The following is a 16937-nucleotide window of genomic DNA, read 5'->3' on the forward strand; positions in this document are numbered from 1 at the left end:
CTTGAGTTCCAGTCCTGCATCCTTTGGTGATCAACAGCAGTATGGAAATGTAAGCCAAATAAACCCTTTCCTCCCCAACTTGCTTCTTGGTCATGACGTTTGTGCAGGAATAGAAACCCTGACTAAGACAATGTTTATCACAGCAATAGAAACCAAACTAAGACAACATGTATCCCAGGCTGGCTTGGAATTGTTGATTCTTCTAAGAGCTGATATTACCTGTGTGTACCACCATATTTGACTGCTTGTCTCATTAACAGTGTTGCTAGTAACTTTGGTCACCTGCTTTCAGGTCATGCCAGCCAGGGATCTATGATGTAGTTTTTCTTTTGCTGCTATTCAATAAAATAGCATGGGGCGGGGGGGGGGGCATGGACTTGCATTGAACATCTAAATTGGACCCAATAGCATCTACCAAACCAATACGATTTAATCACAGTTTGATTAATTGTAAGGGATACTGCAGCCAATTAACTAGCAAAGTGGTAGCCAGTGGACTTGTTAAGAAGCTCCAGTACCTGCATAGCTTTCTGGCTCTCCTCTGTTTTCTGTAAATGCCATCTGATCATATTGGCTAGATTTCTCAGAATTTGCTCTCGTCCTGGGAGTTGCCTGATTTGTGACTAGGTTTTGTTTTGCTTTACTTTAATAAACTCACTGACTATGATTGGTCTAAGGAATTTTTCTCTTAGCAATAGAGAATAACATTGGGGGGGGTGCTACCTTGGTGCTACATGGATTGGCTCTGCGGTTTCTCATTAACTCTTTTTCTTAAATTCCTTAGCATCTGTTTGTACCTCTTTTCTGAATTGAACTGTCTTTTAATGGTTTTCTGATTGGTCATTTCTTTTCTAATTTCATCATTCCTTTCTAACTTGTTAGCTGACAGTCTTCTTGTTAGTTAGGCATGCTTGGTTACCTGGACACAGACTTTGTGTTGAAAAGGCAAGAGCAGTAAGTGCGCAGTTGCTTTCTCTTTAATCACTAATGTTAGAATAAGGGATTGACAGAATGTTTTCCAGAGATATGAAATGATTTTTCTATCGCGTGTCATTTTAGTCTTGTAGATTTTAATGTTTTATATGTCATAGTCACTTTTCACCATTATTTTGTGTGATGTTGAAATACAAGTTTGGGGCTGGAGAGATGGCTCAGTGGTTAAGAGCACTGACTGCTCTTCCAAAGGTCCTGAGTTCAATTCCCAGCAACCACATGGTGGCTCACAACCATCCATAAATAGATCTGACGCCCTCTTCTGGAGTGTCTGAAGACAGCTTCAGTGTACTTACATATAATAAATAAATCTTTAAAAAAAAAAAAAAAATCTTTAAAAAAAAAAAAGAAATACAAGTTTGGTCAGTGGTGCTCAAGAGTCTGTCACTTTTAAACACCATCTTACAGGTCTCTGAGAGCTCCCCTGCTTTCTAGTGCAATCTATATCTTGGTGTGACTTGTATGCTCCTCTTGGAACCCCAAATCCACTATTTCTCATATAATGGCAGTGCTGTCTAGAACCCAGAGTTTGGATACATATATGTTTCTTGCTCCTGGAATGTGTTCAACTCTAGGTCTTTTTATGAAACATTAGTAGGTTGTATTTTAATTAAAAAACTGCGATGGCAATTATAAATTGTATCAAACCAACCCTTTGCCAAAACCAGGAGAAGTAAACAAAAAGTCCAAGTAGTTGAAAGCACTGCGAGTAGTGGGCGTCATCATAGTCAGGTCCTGAGTGCTGGGTGCTCAGTCAGCCGCTCACTCATGCTTCGCGCCTTGGCCCAGACTCTGAGAACCTGAGCACACCTGCTGACAGACCCTGCGGCTAAAAGATTGAGTTTTGTGATGTACCAAGGGCAAAGGATTCTGGCACATAACTGAAAATAGACCTCAGGAGTGACTGGAAACAGATTGGCCTTCACAAATACTGAAGCCAGTTGCAGGCAATCACTGTCCTCAGCAGATTACTGAGAACCAGTTGCCAGCCCACTCAAGTTAGATGTTTGGTAAAGAAATGTAAGGTTTCTCTGGAAGAAGATGAAGTTACGTTCAAAGACTTAAATTATCCTGAAAATTCTCATATATAATGTTTAGAATTGATTTTTTTAAAAGAAGACATTTATGTATGAGAACTTTGTATATCCTGGATGCAAATTCTTTATAAATTTTATTGGGGACTTGTTCAGCACACACCTCTAAATGGGATATCTCAATTAAACTCCTCACCTCAAGCTCAGGGAACCCTGTGGAAGAGGAGGCCTAGGGGATGGAGGACACCAGGAGAACAAGGCTCTCTAAATTAACTGAGCCAAGCTCATAAGAACTCACAGAGACTGAAGTAGCAAACACAGGGCCTAAATGGGCCTCCTCCAGGTCTTCTGTGTATCTGTCCTAGCTTTCCATTTAGTGTTTTTATGGAACTCCTGAGTGTGTGAACAGGTGAACTGATTCTTGTGCCTTCTCTTGGGGCCCTTTTCCTTCTGTTGGTTTGCCTTGTCTAATTTCAATATGATGGCTTTATCTTACTATATATTATTTTGTTATATTTTGATATCTCTTGGATAGCCTGTTCTTTTCTAATGAGAGACAGAAAAGAAGTGCATCTGGATGGGAGAGGAGGTAGGGAGGACCTGGGAGGAGAGAGGGGAAACTGTAGTTAGTATATAGTGGGTGAGAAAAAAATATTATTTTTAGTAAAGTAAGTAAAATTACATTGAAACTATGTTTATATGTTACATGTTATATATTTATTACACACAGATATATATATATATAGTACTTTGATTCCCAGCTCTCTCACATGATAGTTACAACCATCCCTAACGCTGTATCCAGGGGATCTGATGTCCTCTTCTGAACTCTTTGGGCGCCAGGCATATATGTAGTACAAGACATGTAGGCAAAACACTCATACACATAAATACATCTAAATTTTTTTCAAAAACTAAATAAATGTTTTTTATTATTTATTATTGGTATGATTATAAATAACTTCTTCCCATTTGTGATATTTTTCTTTAATTACAGTCTTATGCAAAAATAAAAATTCATACTTTTAATTTAAATAAAAATTTCAGACCTTTTTCTTTCTGGTTATTGCTTGTGTCTTTTAAAACTTAATTTTAAAGCTTTATTTTTAAGTTAAGTGTGGGTGTACACATGTAAGTCAGAGGCCTGACACGTTGGATCTCCTAGAGCTGGAGTTTCATGAGTGCTGGGAATCCCAGGGCCTCGGCAAGAGTACATGTATCCTAGTTGCCGGGCCAGCTCTCCAGCCTGCTTCTTAGCTTTGTTTGTTTGTTTGTTTTGTTTTTTGTGTTTTGCTGTTTTGTTTTGTTTTAAGAAATCCTCTAACTCGACAGCATCTCCTCCTAGATCGAGGGCTTGAAGAGAGGGCTTCATGTTGTGTGCCAAGCAAGCCCTCTTTCACTGATTCGCATCTCTAGTCTTCCAGTTAACTCTTGTGTAATGATTTTTATTTCATAATTGTGTTTTGAATCCACCAGGAATTAGCTTCAGGGATTGGTGGAACCAGGATTTGGACAATTGGTTTCTGTGCATCGTCTCAGCACTGGTTGTAGGTGATGCCTTCTTGCTCGGTTCAGTTTCCTTCATCTAGTTTGTGTCTGGCATATTAGCCTCAGTGAATGAATTTGAATATAGCACTTACCTTGATAGTCTCAACCTTTCTGTAGGTTCTTTATGGTTTTCACAACATAGTCTACTTACAAATTGATTTTAAAAACCTTATTAGTGCATTCGTACTTATTTAAATACCTTTGATGTGTTGGTAAAGTACTGTTGAAACTAAAGATTTGTTTAAATTTCTTTTTATCTTTGTACTTATGGAACCTCTTTGATACATTTCATTGAGCTGCTGGTCTCAGACTGTGTTCCTTTCTTTCTTTTTTTTTTGTTTTTTTGAGACAGGGTTTCTCTGTATAGCCCTGGCTGTCCTGGAACTCACTTTGTAGACCAGGCTGGCCTCAAACTCAGAAATCTGCCTGCCTCTGCCTCCCGAGTGCCAGGATTAAAGGCATGTGCCACCATGCCAGGCCAGGCTGTGTTTCTTAACCCTTAAAGAATATTAGAGACATCTGGAAGTATGTAAAATGCTAATGTCATCTGGGCTGCTCCAGTCTAGTTAAACTGGTATTTTTTTTTATTTATACATAAATATAAACAATAGCCAAAAGGTGTAGCAAACTCAGATGGCCATCAACAGGTGAAGAGAGAATGTTTGTGGTGTATGCATATAATGGGATGAAAATGAAACATAAGAAAAGATGATTTTCATGCCACAACAAGCATGAGCCTTGAAAACATGCTATGAAATGAAAGAATTTAGAACCAAAGGGCACACACTGTATGAATGTTTTTATATGATATAATAAGAACAACCATTTCTGTAAAGACAGAAAATAAAATACGAGTTGCCAAGGAGTTGGTAGATGGGGAGATAAGGGATTATTTAAGGTGTGTACTATGTCCCAAGGTGATGAAAAGATTTTAAGGGTTGATAGCAAGTTGTACTAAATTTCACCATCAATTATATACTTTAACATGATTAGTTGCATATTATATAAATTTAACTTAAAATGTAAATAAACCTAACCTGGTTAATTATTTAAAAATTATATTACCTCGTAGTTTTATTTATGTTTTAAATTTTTGTGTGTGTATATAGATGACATGCCTGTGCATATGCCAGAAGAGGATGTCGGGTATCACTTTCTGCCTATCCCTATTCCTTATTCCCTAAAAGCTCATTACACTTGAAGCTCACCATTTTGACTAGGTTGGCTTGGCCAGTGAACTCCAGGGATTCACTTGTTTCTGTCTCCCAGTTTTGGGGTTATAAGTCATGGCTGGCTTTTAAGTGTTGAAACATTTCTTTCAGTGGTATCATTGTTTTTATAAATATTTTATAGATTTTGGTAATTATTAAATGTTAAACTTGAAATTTAATAGAAACACATCTACTGATAGGAATTTTTAAATGTAGTTTAATTCATGTACTTGTGTGTGAATGTTACAGGGTTCTGAGTTCTGTTCCTTTACAATTAATATAGAATTTTTGGTTTGATGTAAGTACTGAAAGCCCTTTCAGAAAGGAGCTGGTGATGGAATGGCATTGAAGTAGTAGCAATGTCACTCAGTTCTTCCGAGTCATGTGCCAAAACATATACAGTTATTTAATATAACTTTTACTTTTAATAATTCATCAGCTGACACCTCAGATTTTTCTTCAGTATTTTTGAAAAAGGAAAAGAATCGGAAAGCAGTTCACTGGTGTGAGAATGTGCTAGTTATTAGAGTCCCTACACCAGTATCTCCACTTGGCTATGTTTAGTTCCTCAGAGTTAACCTGACAGGAAGAAAAATAACATAAAAGATAAGTTCCCAGTACACAGGCAGAATAGTTTTTAAAATAATTATGTGTAGAAGATGGAAATCTTCTGATGCTGTAAGACTGTCCTTGCCCAGGTACCATGTCAAAAATACTAGTGTAGCTGCGGTCTTCTCTAAAGTCTTCTTCTTCCTGCCAGGCTGTAAATAGTTAGGAGTGCCTGTGTAAGTGAATGAAGAGTTAATTAAAAAAGGAAGGGAAGGGAAGGGAAGAGAGAAATGGCCCTAAAGATCTTTCTGCAGAATTAAAAAAAATTGTGTCTAAACTCAATGTAGAATTAATATAGAATTTTTAAGAATGTGCAAAATTGACTAGCAATGTTTGCTTCTCTGATAATTCCCTATTTAAAATTCTCCCCAGGTTAATGAATGGTCTCTGAAGATCAGAAAGGAAATGAGAGTTGTTGACAGGCAAATAAGAGGTAAATTACTATTTTATGTTTTCTATTCTATACTCTTTTTTTAAAAAAAGATTTATTTATATATTTATTTTACATCTGTAGCTGTACAGATGGTTGTGAGCCTTCATGTGATTGTTGGGAATTAAAATTTTTTTTAGGACCTCTACTCACTTCGGTCAACCCTGCTCACTCTGCTCGCTCAGTCCCTGCTTGCTCTGGCTCAAAGATTTATTTATTATTATACATAAGTACATTGTAGTTGACTTTAGACACACCAGAAGTGGGTGTCAGATCTCATTACAGGTGGTGGTGAGCCACCATGTGGTTGCTGGAATTTGAACTCAGGACCTTCAGAAGAGCAGTTGGTGCTCTAAACCACTGAGCCATCTCACTAGCCCAATTCTATACTCTTTTTTAATTTATTTTATGTATATGAGTACACTGTAGCTGTATAGATGGTTGTGAGCCATCATGTGGTTGCTGGGAATTGAACTCAGGACCTCTGTGCCGTGCGCCCCCCTGACCTCCGTCCCGCAGAGGTGGGACAAAGAAGATGACACTTAACGCCAAGACAGGGTTTGAGCAGCTTCCACAGCTTCCCGCTGCAGCTTCCTTTATTCTCTCTACAGCTCACCCCAGCTCTTTACAGCAGTTCACCTTCTCTCCTCTGCTTCTCAGCTTCTCCTTAGCTTCTCCTCAGCTTCTTCTGCCTTATTCTGGGATTGCCCAATTTATCCCCTTCCACCCTCTGCACTAGTCTCTCATCACTCATCATCCAATCAGCATTCAGCACGCTCTATACTCGAGCCATGCACACAGACAGGGTGGGTGTTGATAGGCCAGTGACTCAATATCATGCTGAATGATGCTATACTTCAGGCAGGCAGCGCATAATCAGTCAGGTGTGGATAATCAGGTTTTTGGTAAACAAGCAGGATATCACGGGGCTTGGCAGTGAATCAGGGTGCAGTCTTGGCTTACGAGGCCGCAGCCACGGCCACACCCACTTCCCACACCTCTGCTTGCTCCGCCCCCCTCCTTGTTCCAGCCCAAAGATTTACTTATTATTATAGATAAGTACACTGTAGCTGTCTTCAGACACACCAGAAGAGGGCATCAGATCTCATTATGGATGGTTGTAAGCCACCATGTGGTTGCTGGTATTTGAACTCAGGACCTTCAGAAGAAAAGTCAGTACTCTTAACTGCTGAGTCATTTTTCCAGCCCCCAATTCTATACTCTTTTTTTTTTTTTTTAATTTTTTTTTTTTAAAGATTTATTTATTTATTATATGTAAGTACACTGTAGCTGTCTTCAGACACTCCAGAAGAGGGCGTCAGATCTTGTTAAGGATGGTTGTGAACCACCATGTGGTTGCTGGGATTTGAACTCTGCACCTTTGGAAGAGCAGTCGGGTGCTCTTACCCACTGAGCCATCTCACCAGCCCCCCAATTCTATACTCTTAATGCTCTATTTCATTTCAGTACGTAAGACACAGTTTATTCTCATACTAATTATGTGTAGATATTCTCATTATTTTGTTTTCTTATTCTATACTCAGAATAAGAAAGATAATGATTGACACATTGTGAATGATTGTAAAGGAACAAAAGAAAGCTCATCCTGTTTACACATTAAATAAGTTGTGCTTAAGAAAACAATGCAATTCCATTATCTCTACTTTCTGCATATTTTACCATAACTTTAACTTGGGAATGCCATATTTCTAAATATTACTTTTTTTTTAGTACCATTTGAAATTAAGTTGAGTGACCAAGAAATGGTCATGCTTAAACTAAGTTTTTTTTTATTAATTTTATTTATTTTTGATAACCTCATACATATAAGTAGTGTGTCGTGATTATACCCAACCCCAGTCCCCCTCCATTCCTCTCAGGCAGTTCATGTCATCTTCCTCCACTTCATATTCATATCTACAACCCCTTCCCTGTAACCCGTGGAGTCCAGTCAGTGCTGTCAGTTGGAATGCTTGAAATCTGTGAAAGTAGTGAGCTTCCCTAAGGATTTTTAGAGTTTTAGTTTTGGCTAACCACCTGCACTCTACTTCCCTGATCTGCCCTATCCTTTCTTAAACCTTTTCCAATATTCCCTTGCCTCTACTATTATACTATAGGGGTTCTACTATGCTCTTCTTTAAAGGAATTTTAAAAAACACCTTTATGAATAGAAAAGATTGATATCAGAAAAGTGTCCCAGGATTATAGTATCACAACTTCAAAAAAGAATTAGCGATGAGAATTCTATTCCCAGCTGTGTTAATTTTGGTCTTAACACTTCTACTTCAATTGTAAATGAAAGTTTGAATGCGTCAACTATGAAAGAACTGCTTTTCACACTGGACAGATGACTGTGAATAATGACAAAAGAAACAGAAAGAGAACCCTCATATTCTGTCTTTTTGTTAGAGATATTTTTCTTGAAAGTAGCACATGGGAAGGGATCCAGAAAGAACATGGTTGTCTCACTGAATTGAAGATTTGGAGATCAGGGTAGGGGAGGCTAAAATTTGTGGTACTGAGTAATAGAGAAGAGGAGCATAACCAGGGAAAGAACTCGAGATATCTCCACAGGGTGTGAGTCTGTGGCTGAATACTTAGAGTGGGTCTTGCAGAGACTGACAGAATAATTAATGGAACAAAACAACTGCCAGGAATTTTTAAGCTAAACAGTTTCCAAAGCTTACAAAAGGTTGAGAGATGGTTTAGTTTTTCAAACACAGTAAAGAGATTTTGTTAGAATCTGAGACATTCAATACAGACTGGAGGTTTACATTTAGTATCAAGGTAAGAATAAAGGCATATTTCTGAGGAAAGCTTATGAACAGATCTTGAAGTTGGCCTGCAAGTGACTTAGCTGCCAGTCAAAATAAAACTTAATGCTTTTTAAAGGACTACAAAATTGTGACACCTAACAGTGAGTCAGTCTCAGTGCCAAGTAAAAAGGTCTCTGCAGGGATATAGAAAAATGACCCACACAGACAAAATAAATAAATTGGACAATAGAAATAGACCAAAAAATACACCCAATTAATCTAAAAGGGATAAGAAACATGAGGGATTTTTCTCAGCCCTACTTTTAATAATGGTTTTAAATGCTTTAACCCCTCTTGTAGCCCACCACCCACCAGAGGTAGTGGAAAAGAAAGGTTATTAGGATATGGGGGCAGTGGTTATGTTTAGAAGTTGTTCTTTGGAACCAATCCCATCTCTGTTGTCGGAAATCAGCCGTTCAGTTCACAGAATTCATCAGCGGCAGCTTGATCCACTCACAAATCCTTCATGAATATCCAGACGGGTTTGGTAATGTCAGGATAGCAAACATGAATCAGCAGCAGTAGCTCGATTTAGCAGAGAGAGACAGGCCTTAGCCGAATTGGCACAAGTCAGCAGGAGGGACCAGGACCACAGGGACTCCAGGAGTTCTTGTCTGTGTCTCTCAAGTGAAGACTCAAGACCAAGAAACATTGCAAAACTAGCTGTGCAAGCAAGCCAAGCCCCAGTCACTGTCTGTTGTGCCTGTTTATACTCCCTCCAAATATGTGTCCTCCACGGGTCGTGCCTCATGTGTCCTGCCTCAGCACATGAGTCTGTATCAGCCGACATCACTCTTGGTCCGACATCATCCAATTGGCCCAAGTGCACTGAAGCAGCGAGAAGCAGCAGGAGCCTCTTGAGAAATTTTTTGGTACATTTCTCTTTATGGAGTCACAGCAAATGGAGCTCAGCAATGCATGTAAAGTGAACCAATAAATGTGTGTCATTAGTGAAGAATTGTTCATCATGAGTCCTTTCACATGCTTACTTCAGCAGATTATCCTTTTACTTGTGTCCACTTCAGGAAAACACTTCCTTCATGTGTTTGCTCCAACAAAACACCATCCAACACAACTGATTTTCAAAGAAACCAGAAGTTTCCACTTAAGAAATGTTAGTTTAAAACAAAGTCATAAGAAAAAAAAAAAAAGAAACAAAGACTCCTTAAAGATAAAGCAAAACTTCACTAAATGGACACAACAACAGATTAGACACTATAAAAAAAAAAAGGAGATTAAAGAAATTGAAGATAGTAAAGATAGTAACACAAACTATGCTACCAAAAATAGACCAGCAGAGCTACTGTGACCTGTGGATGATGTTAAGTGGTCTGATGTGTATAATTTATCAGAAGATTCAAGAGAGCAGATGAAATTATAGCTGAGTATTTTCAATGAGCCCTTAGAACCCAAAAAATTATCCCAAAGCTGAATCAATTAATTGAGGCACAACATGTTTAGTTTCCTGAAGCATAGGACAGACAACCTAAAAAGAGGCACATTAGATATAGGAAACAGTGGTAGACACTCTGTTGCCTGGAGTGTATTAGGCCCCGGGCTCAAACTGCAACACTATAAGTAAATAAATACAGAACACAATAAGAATAGTTAAAACTTAATTATCAGAAATGATGTAAACCAGAATATCTTTAAATATCGTAGAAGAAAAAGCTTTATACTAAATCTCTGTATATAAGCTGGGTGGTGGTGGTATATGCTTTTAATCCCAGCACTTGGGATGCAGAGGCAGGTGGATCTCTGAGTTCAAGGGCAGCCTGGTCTACAGAGTGAGTTCTAGGACACCCAGGGTTGCACGGAGAAGCCCTGTCTTGGAAAAAAAGGGGGAAAAATTATATCCGGAGAGAATACTGTTCAAAGGTTAAAGTGAACCTAAATATTTTTAAGCTAAAAGCTGGGCCTCTTGCCAGCATAAGAAATGTTAAACTGGGCTGGTGAGATGGCTCAGTGGGTAAGAGCACCCGACTGCTCTTCCGAAGGTCTGGAGTTCAAATCCCAGCAACCACATGGTGGCACAACCATCCATAATGAGATCTGATGCCCTCTTCTGGGGTGTCTGAAGGCAGCTACAGTGTACTTACATATAATAAATAAATAAATCTTAAAAAAAAAAAAAAAGAAATGTTAAACTGTAGCCTGGGGCTGTAGAGATGGCTCAGAGACTAAAAGCACTTACTGCTCCTTCAGAGGACCTGGGATTGGTTCTCGCCATCTACACTGGGCAGTAACTCCAACTCCAGGGATCTGATGCCCTGTTCTTGCTTCCAAGGGTACCTGCACACACGTAGTACACATAAACTCAGAAGGCAAATTGCATATATGTAAATATAAAAATATCTTTAGAAATTGTGGGCCAAAGAAAAATCAAATCTAGATACACACAAAGAATGAAAATGTTTTGGATATAATTAAATACAAGTAAACAATGTTTTCTTCTTTCATTATTTAAAAATGTTTATAGTAATGTGTCATGTAATATACAAAAATAAAATGTATGATATTAGCACAAATAGTTCATTTGTATCATATACAGCCTATGTTGCATTTGATTTTTAAAAAATTATTTCTTTTTATTTTATGTACATTGGTGATTTGACTGCTTGTATGTCTGTCTGTGTAAGGATGTCAGATCCCCTGGAACAGGAGTTATAGACAGTTGTGGGTTGCCATGTGGGTGCTAGAAATTAAACCCAGGTCCTCTGGAAGAGTGGCAGTGCTCTTAACCACTGAGCCATCTCGCCCTGTTGCAGCTGATTTTAATTATGTGTATGCCCAATATACATAGGCATGAGAATTTCTTTCTGAAAGTTCACTCAGATGATAGTTTGCCTTACTATTATTACACCCAAAACTAGTTCTTGACCTTGCCTTTAGTGTCCAGCTATATCCTGGAACATGTTTGAATGGAAGCTGTTCACAAAAGGGGAGTTATTAAAGGTTATGAGATGAGATTTATTCCGTTGTTTGGAGCAGGGTGTTTATCCTTGATGCAGATAAGAGTCCTGGGTTGCTAGGTACTTTGTTAGGAGAGGGATGTATGCATAGTCCAAGCAAAATAGATGCCCAGCTTGCTAAGTTTTCTATATGCTTGCCTGTCTGACTTCTGCCTCACCCTCCAGTTCATTGGTATCATAGGCATGAATCACAATGTCTATATTTAATTCCTTTTTAGATACAAATGAGCTAAACCATTTAATCAAAAGAAATTGTCAGAAAGCATTAAAGAACACTATTGAACTATATGTTGTCTACAGCAAACTCAGTTTAAATCCAAAACCACAAATAGATTGAGAATACAAAGTTAGAAAAAGATATTGCATCACAGATTTAACCAAGAGAAAGGGTGTAACTTTATATCATGGTAAATCAGACTCTAAAACAATAAAAATATCCTGAGAAAAAGAGCTTATTATATTAATAATATGTATTTGATCATAGACATTTTCCATCTAACTAAATACCCTTAAAGTATAAAAGGGAAAATGAATTGAAAGAATTAGTAGGATTTCAATAATAGTAGGAGATTTCACTGTTCCATATGGTTAAGTAAAGAAATGTATTAGGACAATGGAAAAAGCCAACTATAGCTATTTAGATATATACAGAATTTCCAACAACAGCAGACTATGCATTTTCTCATGTGCGCATGGAATGTCCTCCAAATAAGATTGCATGTTTGCCCCTAATTCAAGTCTCAAGTCTCAATCAGCCTTGGTCATTGAATCAATGATTAAAAAAACCCTTTCAACCAAAATATAATCTTTGGACCTAATGGTTTCACTGATGAATTTTACTCAACATTCATGGAAGTTTGTGAACTTACAAAAGTGTACAGAGGACTTTCTGATTCAATCCATAAATAAGTATATCTTTAAATCAAAGCCAAAGATAGTTACAAGAAACCTGCCATCTGATAAACCTTGTAAAAGTACTTAATACGCTTTTCTCCGGCTGCTGGGAAGATGGCAGACATTCAGACAGAGAGCGCTTACCAAAAGCAGCCTACGATCTTCCAAAACAAGAAGCAGGTTCTGCTGGGAGAAACCGGCAAGGAAAAGCTCCCCCGGTACTACAAAAACATTGGTCTAGGCTTCAAGACGCCCAAAGAGGCCATCGAGGGCATCTACATAGACAAGAAATGCCCCTTCACTGGTAATGTCTCCATCCGAGGTAGGATCCTGTCTGGTGTTGTGACGAAGATGAAGATGCAGAGGACCATCGTGATCCGCCGGGACTATCTCCATTACATTCGAAAGTACAATCGCTTTGAGAAGCGCCACAAGAACATGTCTGTGCATCTGTCCCCCTGCTTCAGGGATGTACAGATCAGAGACATTGTCACTGTTGGAGAGTGCAGGCCCCTGAGCAAGACTGTTCGGTTCAATGTGCTCAAGGTCACCAAGGCTGCTGGCACCAAGAAGCAGTTTCAGAAGTTCTAAGGGGTCTCTGCCTAGAACAAATAAAGTTATTTTCCAACATAAAAAGAAAGTACTTAATACAATACTAAGAAGTCAAATATAATACCATCTTGAGAGGATTGTATGTCCTGGCCATGTTAGACTTAGGTTTCCTGTTTCTCTCTGTATTTGTTAACATCTCAGGAAGCAGCAGTGACAGTGATGCTCCTTGACCCATTTCAGGGTTTCAGGACAGAGTCTGAAGATGGGGAATATAGGACTTCTTCACACGCCCCTTCTGATTTTCACAACATACAAAACATCTACACCAGGATCTTTCCAAGCAACTTTTTTGGGAGTAAGTTAGCCCAAGTCGATTTAGAATTGTGATACTTCTCCCTCTGTCTCTTGAGTGCTAGGATTATAGGTGTGGTGTGTACCACCATACTTTAACCGTGCAAATGAATTGATTTCCTCCAAGTCTTCCCCAGTGCAGTAGAATAGAAGTTGTCACTGAATAGTGCCCACCCAGTGTAGGAGTTGCTTTCTTTTTCCAAATATAAAAATATGTGTTTTTGGCAGGGCGTGGTGGTGCACGCCTTTAATCCCAGCACTTGGGAGGCAGAGGCAGGTGAATTTCTGAGTTCGAGGCCAGTCTGGTCTACAGAGTAAGTTCCAGGACAGCCAGGGCTACACAGAGAAACCCTGTCTCGAAAAAAACCAAAAAAATAAAAAAATTAAAAAAAATGTGTTTTTGTGGTACTTCCTCCTCAAAATGAAGGTGGGTCTCCTTAACTAACATTGATACAATCTTACAATCTAGAAGTCTTGATCAGGTTCATTTTCTCTGCCAGTTAAATAATTAAAATGCAGAAAAAAAAATCTGGTGTGTGGCAGGTATTAGTAGAGAAATTACAAACACTGCAGATAACATCAGACAGACAAAAGTATGTAGCAGATATACAGAGAAAGAGACCTTCAAAGCTGAGGTAGGATTTGGGAAGCCAAAAAGCCCAGTCTCTTCGGGGTTGGATTTTTCAAAATCTCTCAAGAGTTTTCCTCCCCTAATTTAGACTTGGTCAGTTTGAGGAAAGGAGGGTTGATTGGCCCACATCTGTGTAACATGTCCTGATCCAGCCTTGGACTTATTCAGCCAGTTTATCATCAGGAGGTCCACTGGAGGGAAGTGGGGGCCCTTTCAGGAGCTTTGGTTTCAGATCCTGAGAAACCAACTCTTGCCACTGCAAAAGGGCTATGGTTATCAGTCCCAAGGCCATTGCGCACTCAGTCTGTAATGTTCCCTCTGTGCGACATTGTTTGATTAGTTTCCTGGTGATGTAGTCCCACTCTACTGTAGCTTCTGCTGACTGTTTAATTATTCCCTAAAAATAGTATATAAAATGCTGTGCTTCTTACTTAATAAACTTGCTTGGCAGAAGACCTAACTTGTGCAAGACCTGGACACAAATTTTATTATCTTCTCTGCCTTCTATCTTTATCTTCTGATCTCCTAATCCTCCCCCTCAGGACTCTGTCATGGAAGAATGACCTGCTGGTCCAGTCCACTGTTTAATTGTAGAATTATGAATGGTTAAGATGGTAAATTGTGTTACATGTATTTTGCCACAGTTTCTAAAATCCAAAAGTTTTTACTGGTTATAAAGTATATAATAATATAGACATGTCTACATTCTAGTTGATGCTGATACAATGCTTCAGTGTGTTCAGGTTCTCTTTAAGCTGTAGGATTTTAACAATTACTGTTTAGAGATTGTGCTCCCTTGTTTCTTACCTGTAAGAAAGCTGCATACTGATGGTCAGAAAAAGCTCTGCGATACATGCACAGTGCCTTCTGAAGTTCCTTAGTATAGATAGGTACCAAGCAGGGTTAGAGGAGGCTCACAAAGGTATAAGGTATGATAGGACTATACTTCTGCTTATTGTCAAACTATGTTAGTCTTGTTTCAGAAAGTAGAAAATACCCATATATTAATATTTTTATTTCATCTACTATCCTCTGATAATTTTCTACTTACAGATGCATTGAGAGTATAATAAAAACAATTTGAGTGCTACCAAGCCCAATCTGCCCTTCCCCTGTGTGTGTGTGTGTGTGTGTGTGTGTGTGTGTGTGTGTGTGTGTGTGTGTGTATACAGGTATGTGGGTGGCCAAAGAGGGTGTCATATTCCTTGGAGCTGGTGTTAGGCATTGTGAGCCCCCTATCGTGAGTTGTGACTTCTGAACTCTGGTCTCAAGATTGTGCAGCAAGTATTTAACTGCAGAAACACCTCTCTAGCCCCTACCCATGGCTTTTGATATTTTGTTTTGATATTAGATATCCAAAGAGAAGAAGAGAAAGTAAAACGGTCTGTGAAAGATGCAGCCAAGAAGGGCCAAAAGGAAGTCTGTGTGGTTCTGGCCAAGGAGATGATCAGGTCAAGGAAAGCTGTGAGCAAGCTCTATGCATCCAAAGCACACATGAACTCTGTGCTCATGGGCATGAAGAACCAACTTGGTAAGGCCCAGGTACCTTAAACATCCCAATAATGCTGCTGCCATTGTTACCGTCAACACTGGTTTCCTTGCATAGGAAGAAGAGGCTCAAATCTGTTTTTTTTTTTGTTGTTGTTGTTGTTTTGTTTTGTTTTTAAACTTTTCACATCATCTTAACTAGGGTACTGTACAAATGTAGAATATTATTGTTACTATTATTTTGTTAATCATTTTTTGCCAATGGTTTTGAAGTAATGAATCTACATAGAAGTCTTTGTTTAGATGTTAGAACATATTGAACGTATATGTTCAGCTGCAGTCCATACTCCAACCGACCCTTGAATGCTCTTCATAAAATGAACATCTGCTTTTATTCTATTTAGATACGATACCTTTTCGTAGCATTTGATTAAAATTCAGATTCTGTTTGATCTTGGAAGTCCTGTGTACTCTGACTTCATCTCCTCCTTGTCTCCTTCCTTCTCTACATCCATCTGTACTGCTCTCTCAGTTCCTGGAACTGGATCAGCTTATGCTTATCTTAGAACCTTTGCATTTAATGATCTCTCTGCAAGTACAAGGTGCCCCATCTCTTGAAATGATTGGTCCTTGTCCTACAGGTCTCAATTAAGATGTTAGGCACACAGTAAAGCTTTTTCTAAAACATCTGTCAACAACATAACTCTATAACTCTTTCTTTTTCTCTCTCTCTTTTTTTCTTAATAAGGTTTCTCTGTTTAACAGCCCTGGCTGTCCTGACTCACTCTGTAGACCAGGCTGGCCTGAAACACAGAAATCCGCCTGCCTCTGCCTCCCGAGTGCTGGGATTAAAGACTTGTGCTGCCAAGCCTGGCTTCTAAGTAATTGATTTCTAATGAAATTATCATGTTCTGTTAGTTTTTTTAAAACCATGCTAGGAATTGAACATAGAACTTTGTATTGGCTAGGCAAGTGATATACTGCTGAGCTATATCCCCAGCCTTGTTTGTTTGTTTGTTTGTTTGTTTGCTTGCTTGTTTGTTTTGCATCTCAATATGTAGCCCTAGTTGGCATAGAATGCAAAAAGATCCATTTGCCTCTGCTTCCTGAATGCTGGAATTAAAAGCATGGGCCACCATGTCTTGCATTGCTGTATTCTTAATGTATACACTGTGTCCAACTAGAGCCAGACACCTTGTCTGTCCAACCCATGGCTCTGTCTCTAGCTTAGAAAGGAGTATCATGTAATACCTGTGAAGAACACATCCATAAGCAGGTTCAAATGCTAGTGACTGTTTCTCTGTAGTGTGTGGTTGTTTTCTGTATGTACTTTGAATATTAAATGTGGAGCAAAATCCTTGATTCATTAGTTCACTTTTTAGAGACTTTTTTTTTTAAAGATTTATTT

General features: G+C 38.7%; 2 protein-coding genes across 3 annotated transcripts in view; both read left to right on the plus strand.

Annotated features, from left to right (window-relative positions):
• The window catches only part of Chmp3 (charged multivesicular body protein 3), a 46512-nt gene that overhangs the window by 5188 nt on the left and 24387 nt on the right, over positions 1 to 16937 (plus strand). For both annotated transcript variants that reach the window (XM_021189513.2, XM_021189509.2), the window contains exons 2-3: positions 5768 to 5828; positions 15393 to 15572. In XM_021189513.2, the coding sequence (XP_021045172.1) occupies positions 5768 to 5828; positions 15393 to 15572 (241 nt within the window). The remainder of the gene's footprint in view (positions 1 to 5767; positions 5829 to 15392; positions 15573 to 16937) is intronic.
• LOC110315469 (40S ribosomal protein S11-like) lies at positions 12523 to 13196 on the plus strand. Its single transcript, XM_021189522.2, has one exon. The coding sequence runs from the start codon at positions 12622 to 12624 to the stop codon at positions 13096 to 13098; it is 477 nt and encodes a 158-aa protein (XP_021045181.1). The 5' UTR covers positions 12523 to 12621; the 3' UTR covers positions 13099 to 13196.

Source organism: Mus pahari, chromosome 2 (genome assembly GCF_900095145.1).
Source record: "Mus pahari chromosome 2, PAHARI_EIJ_v1.1, whole genome shotgun sequence".
Taxonomy (NCBI): Eukaryota; Metazoa; Chordata; class Mammalia; order Rodentia; family Muridae; genus Mus; species Mus pahari.

Bases quoted from the DNA above. Each gene is read 5' to 3' on its own strand.
- LOC110315469 (XM_021189522.2), top strand. From the start codon at position 12,622: ATGGCAGACATTCAGACAGAGAGCGCTTACCAAAAGCAGCCTACGATC.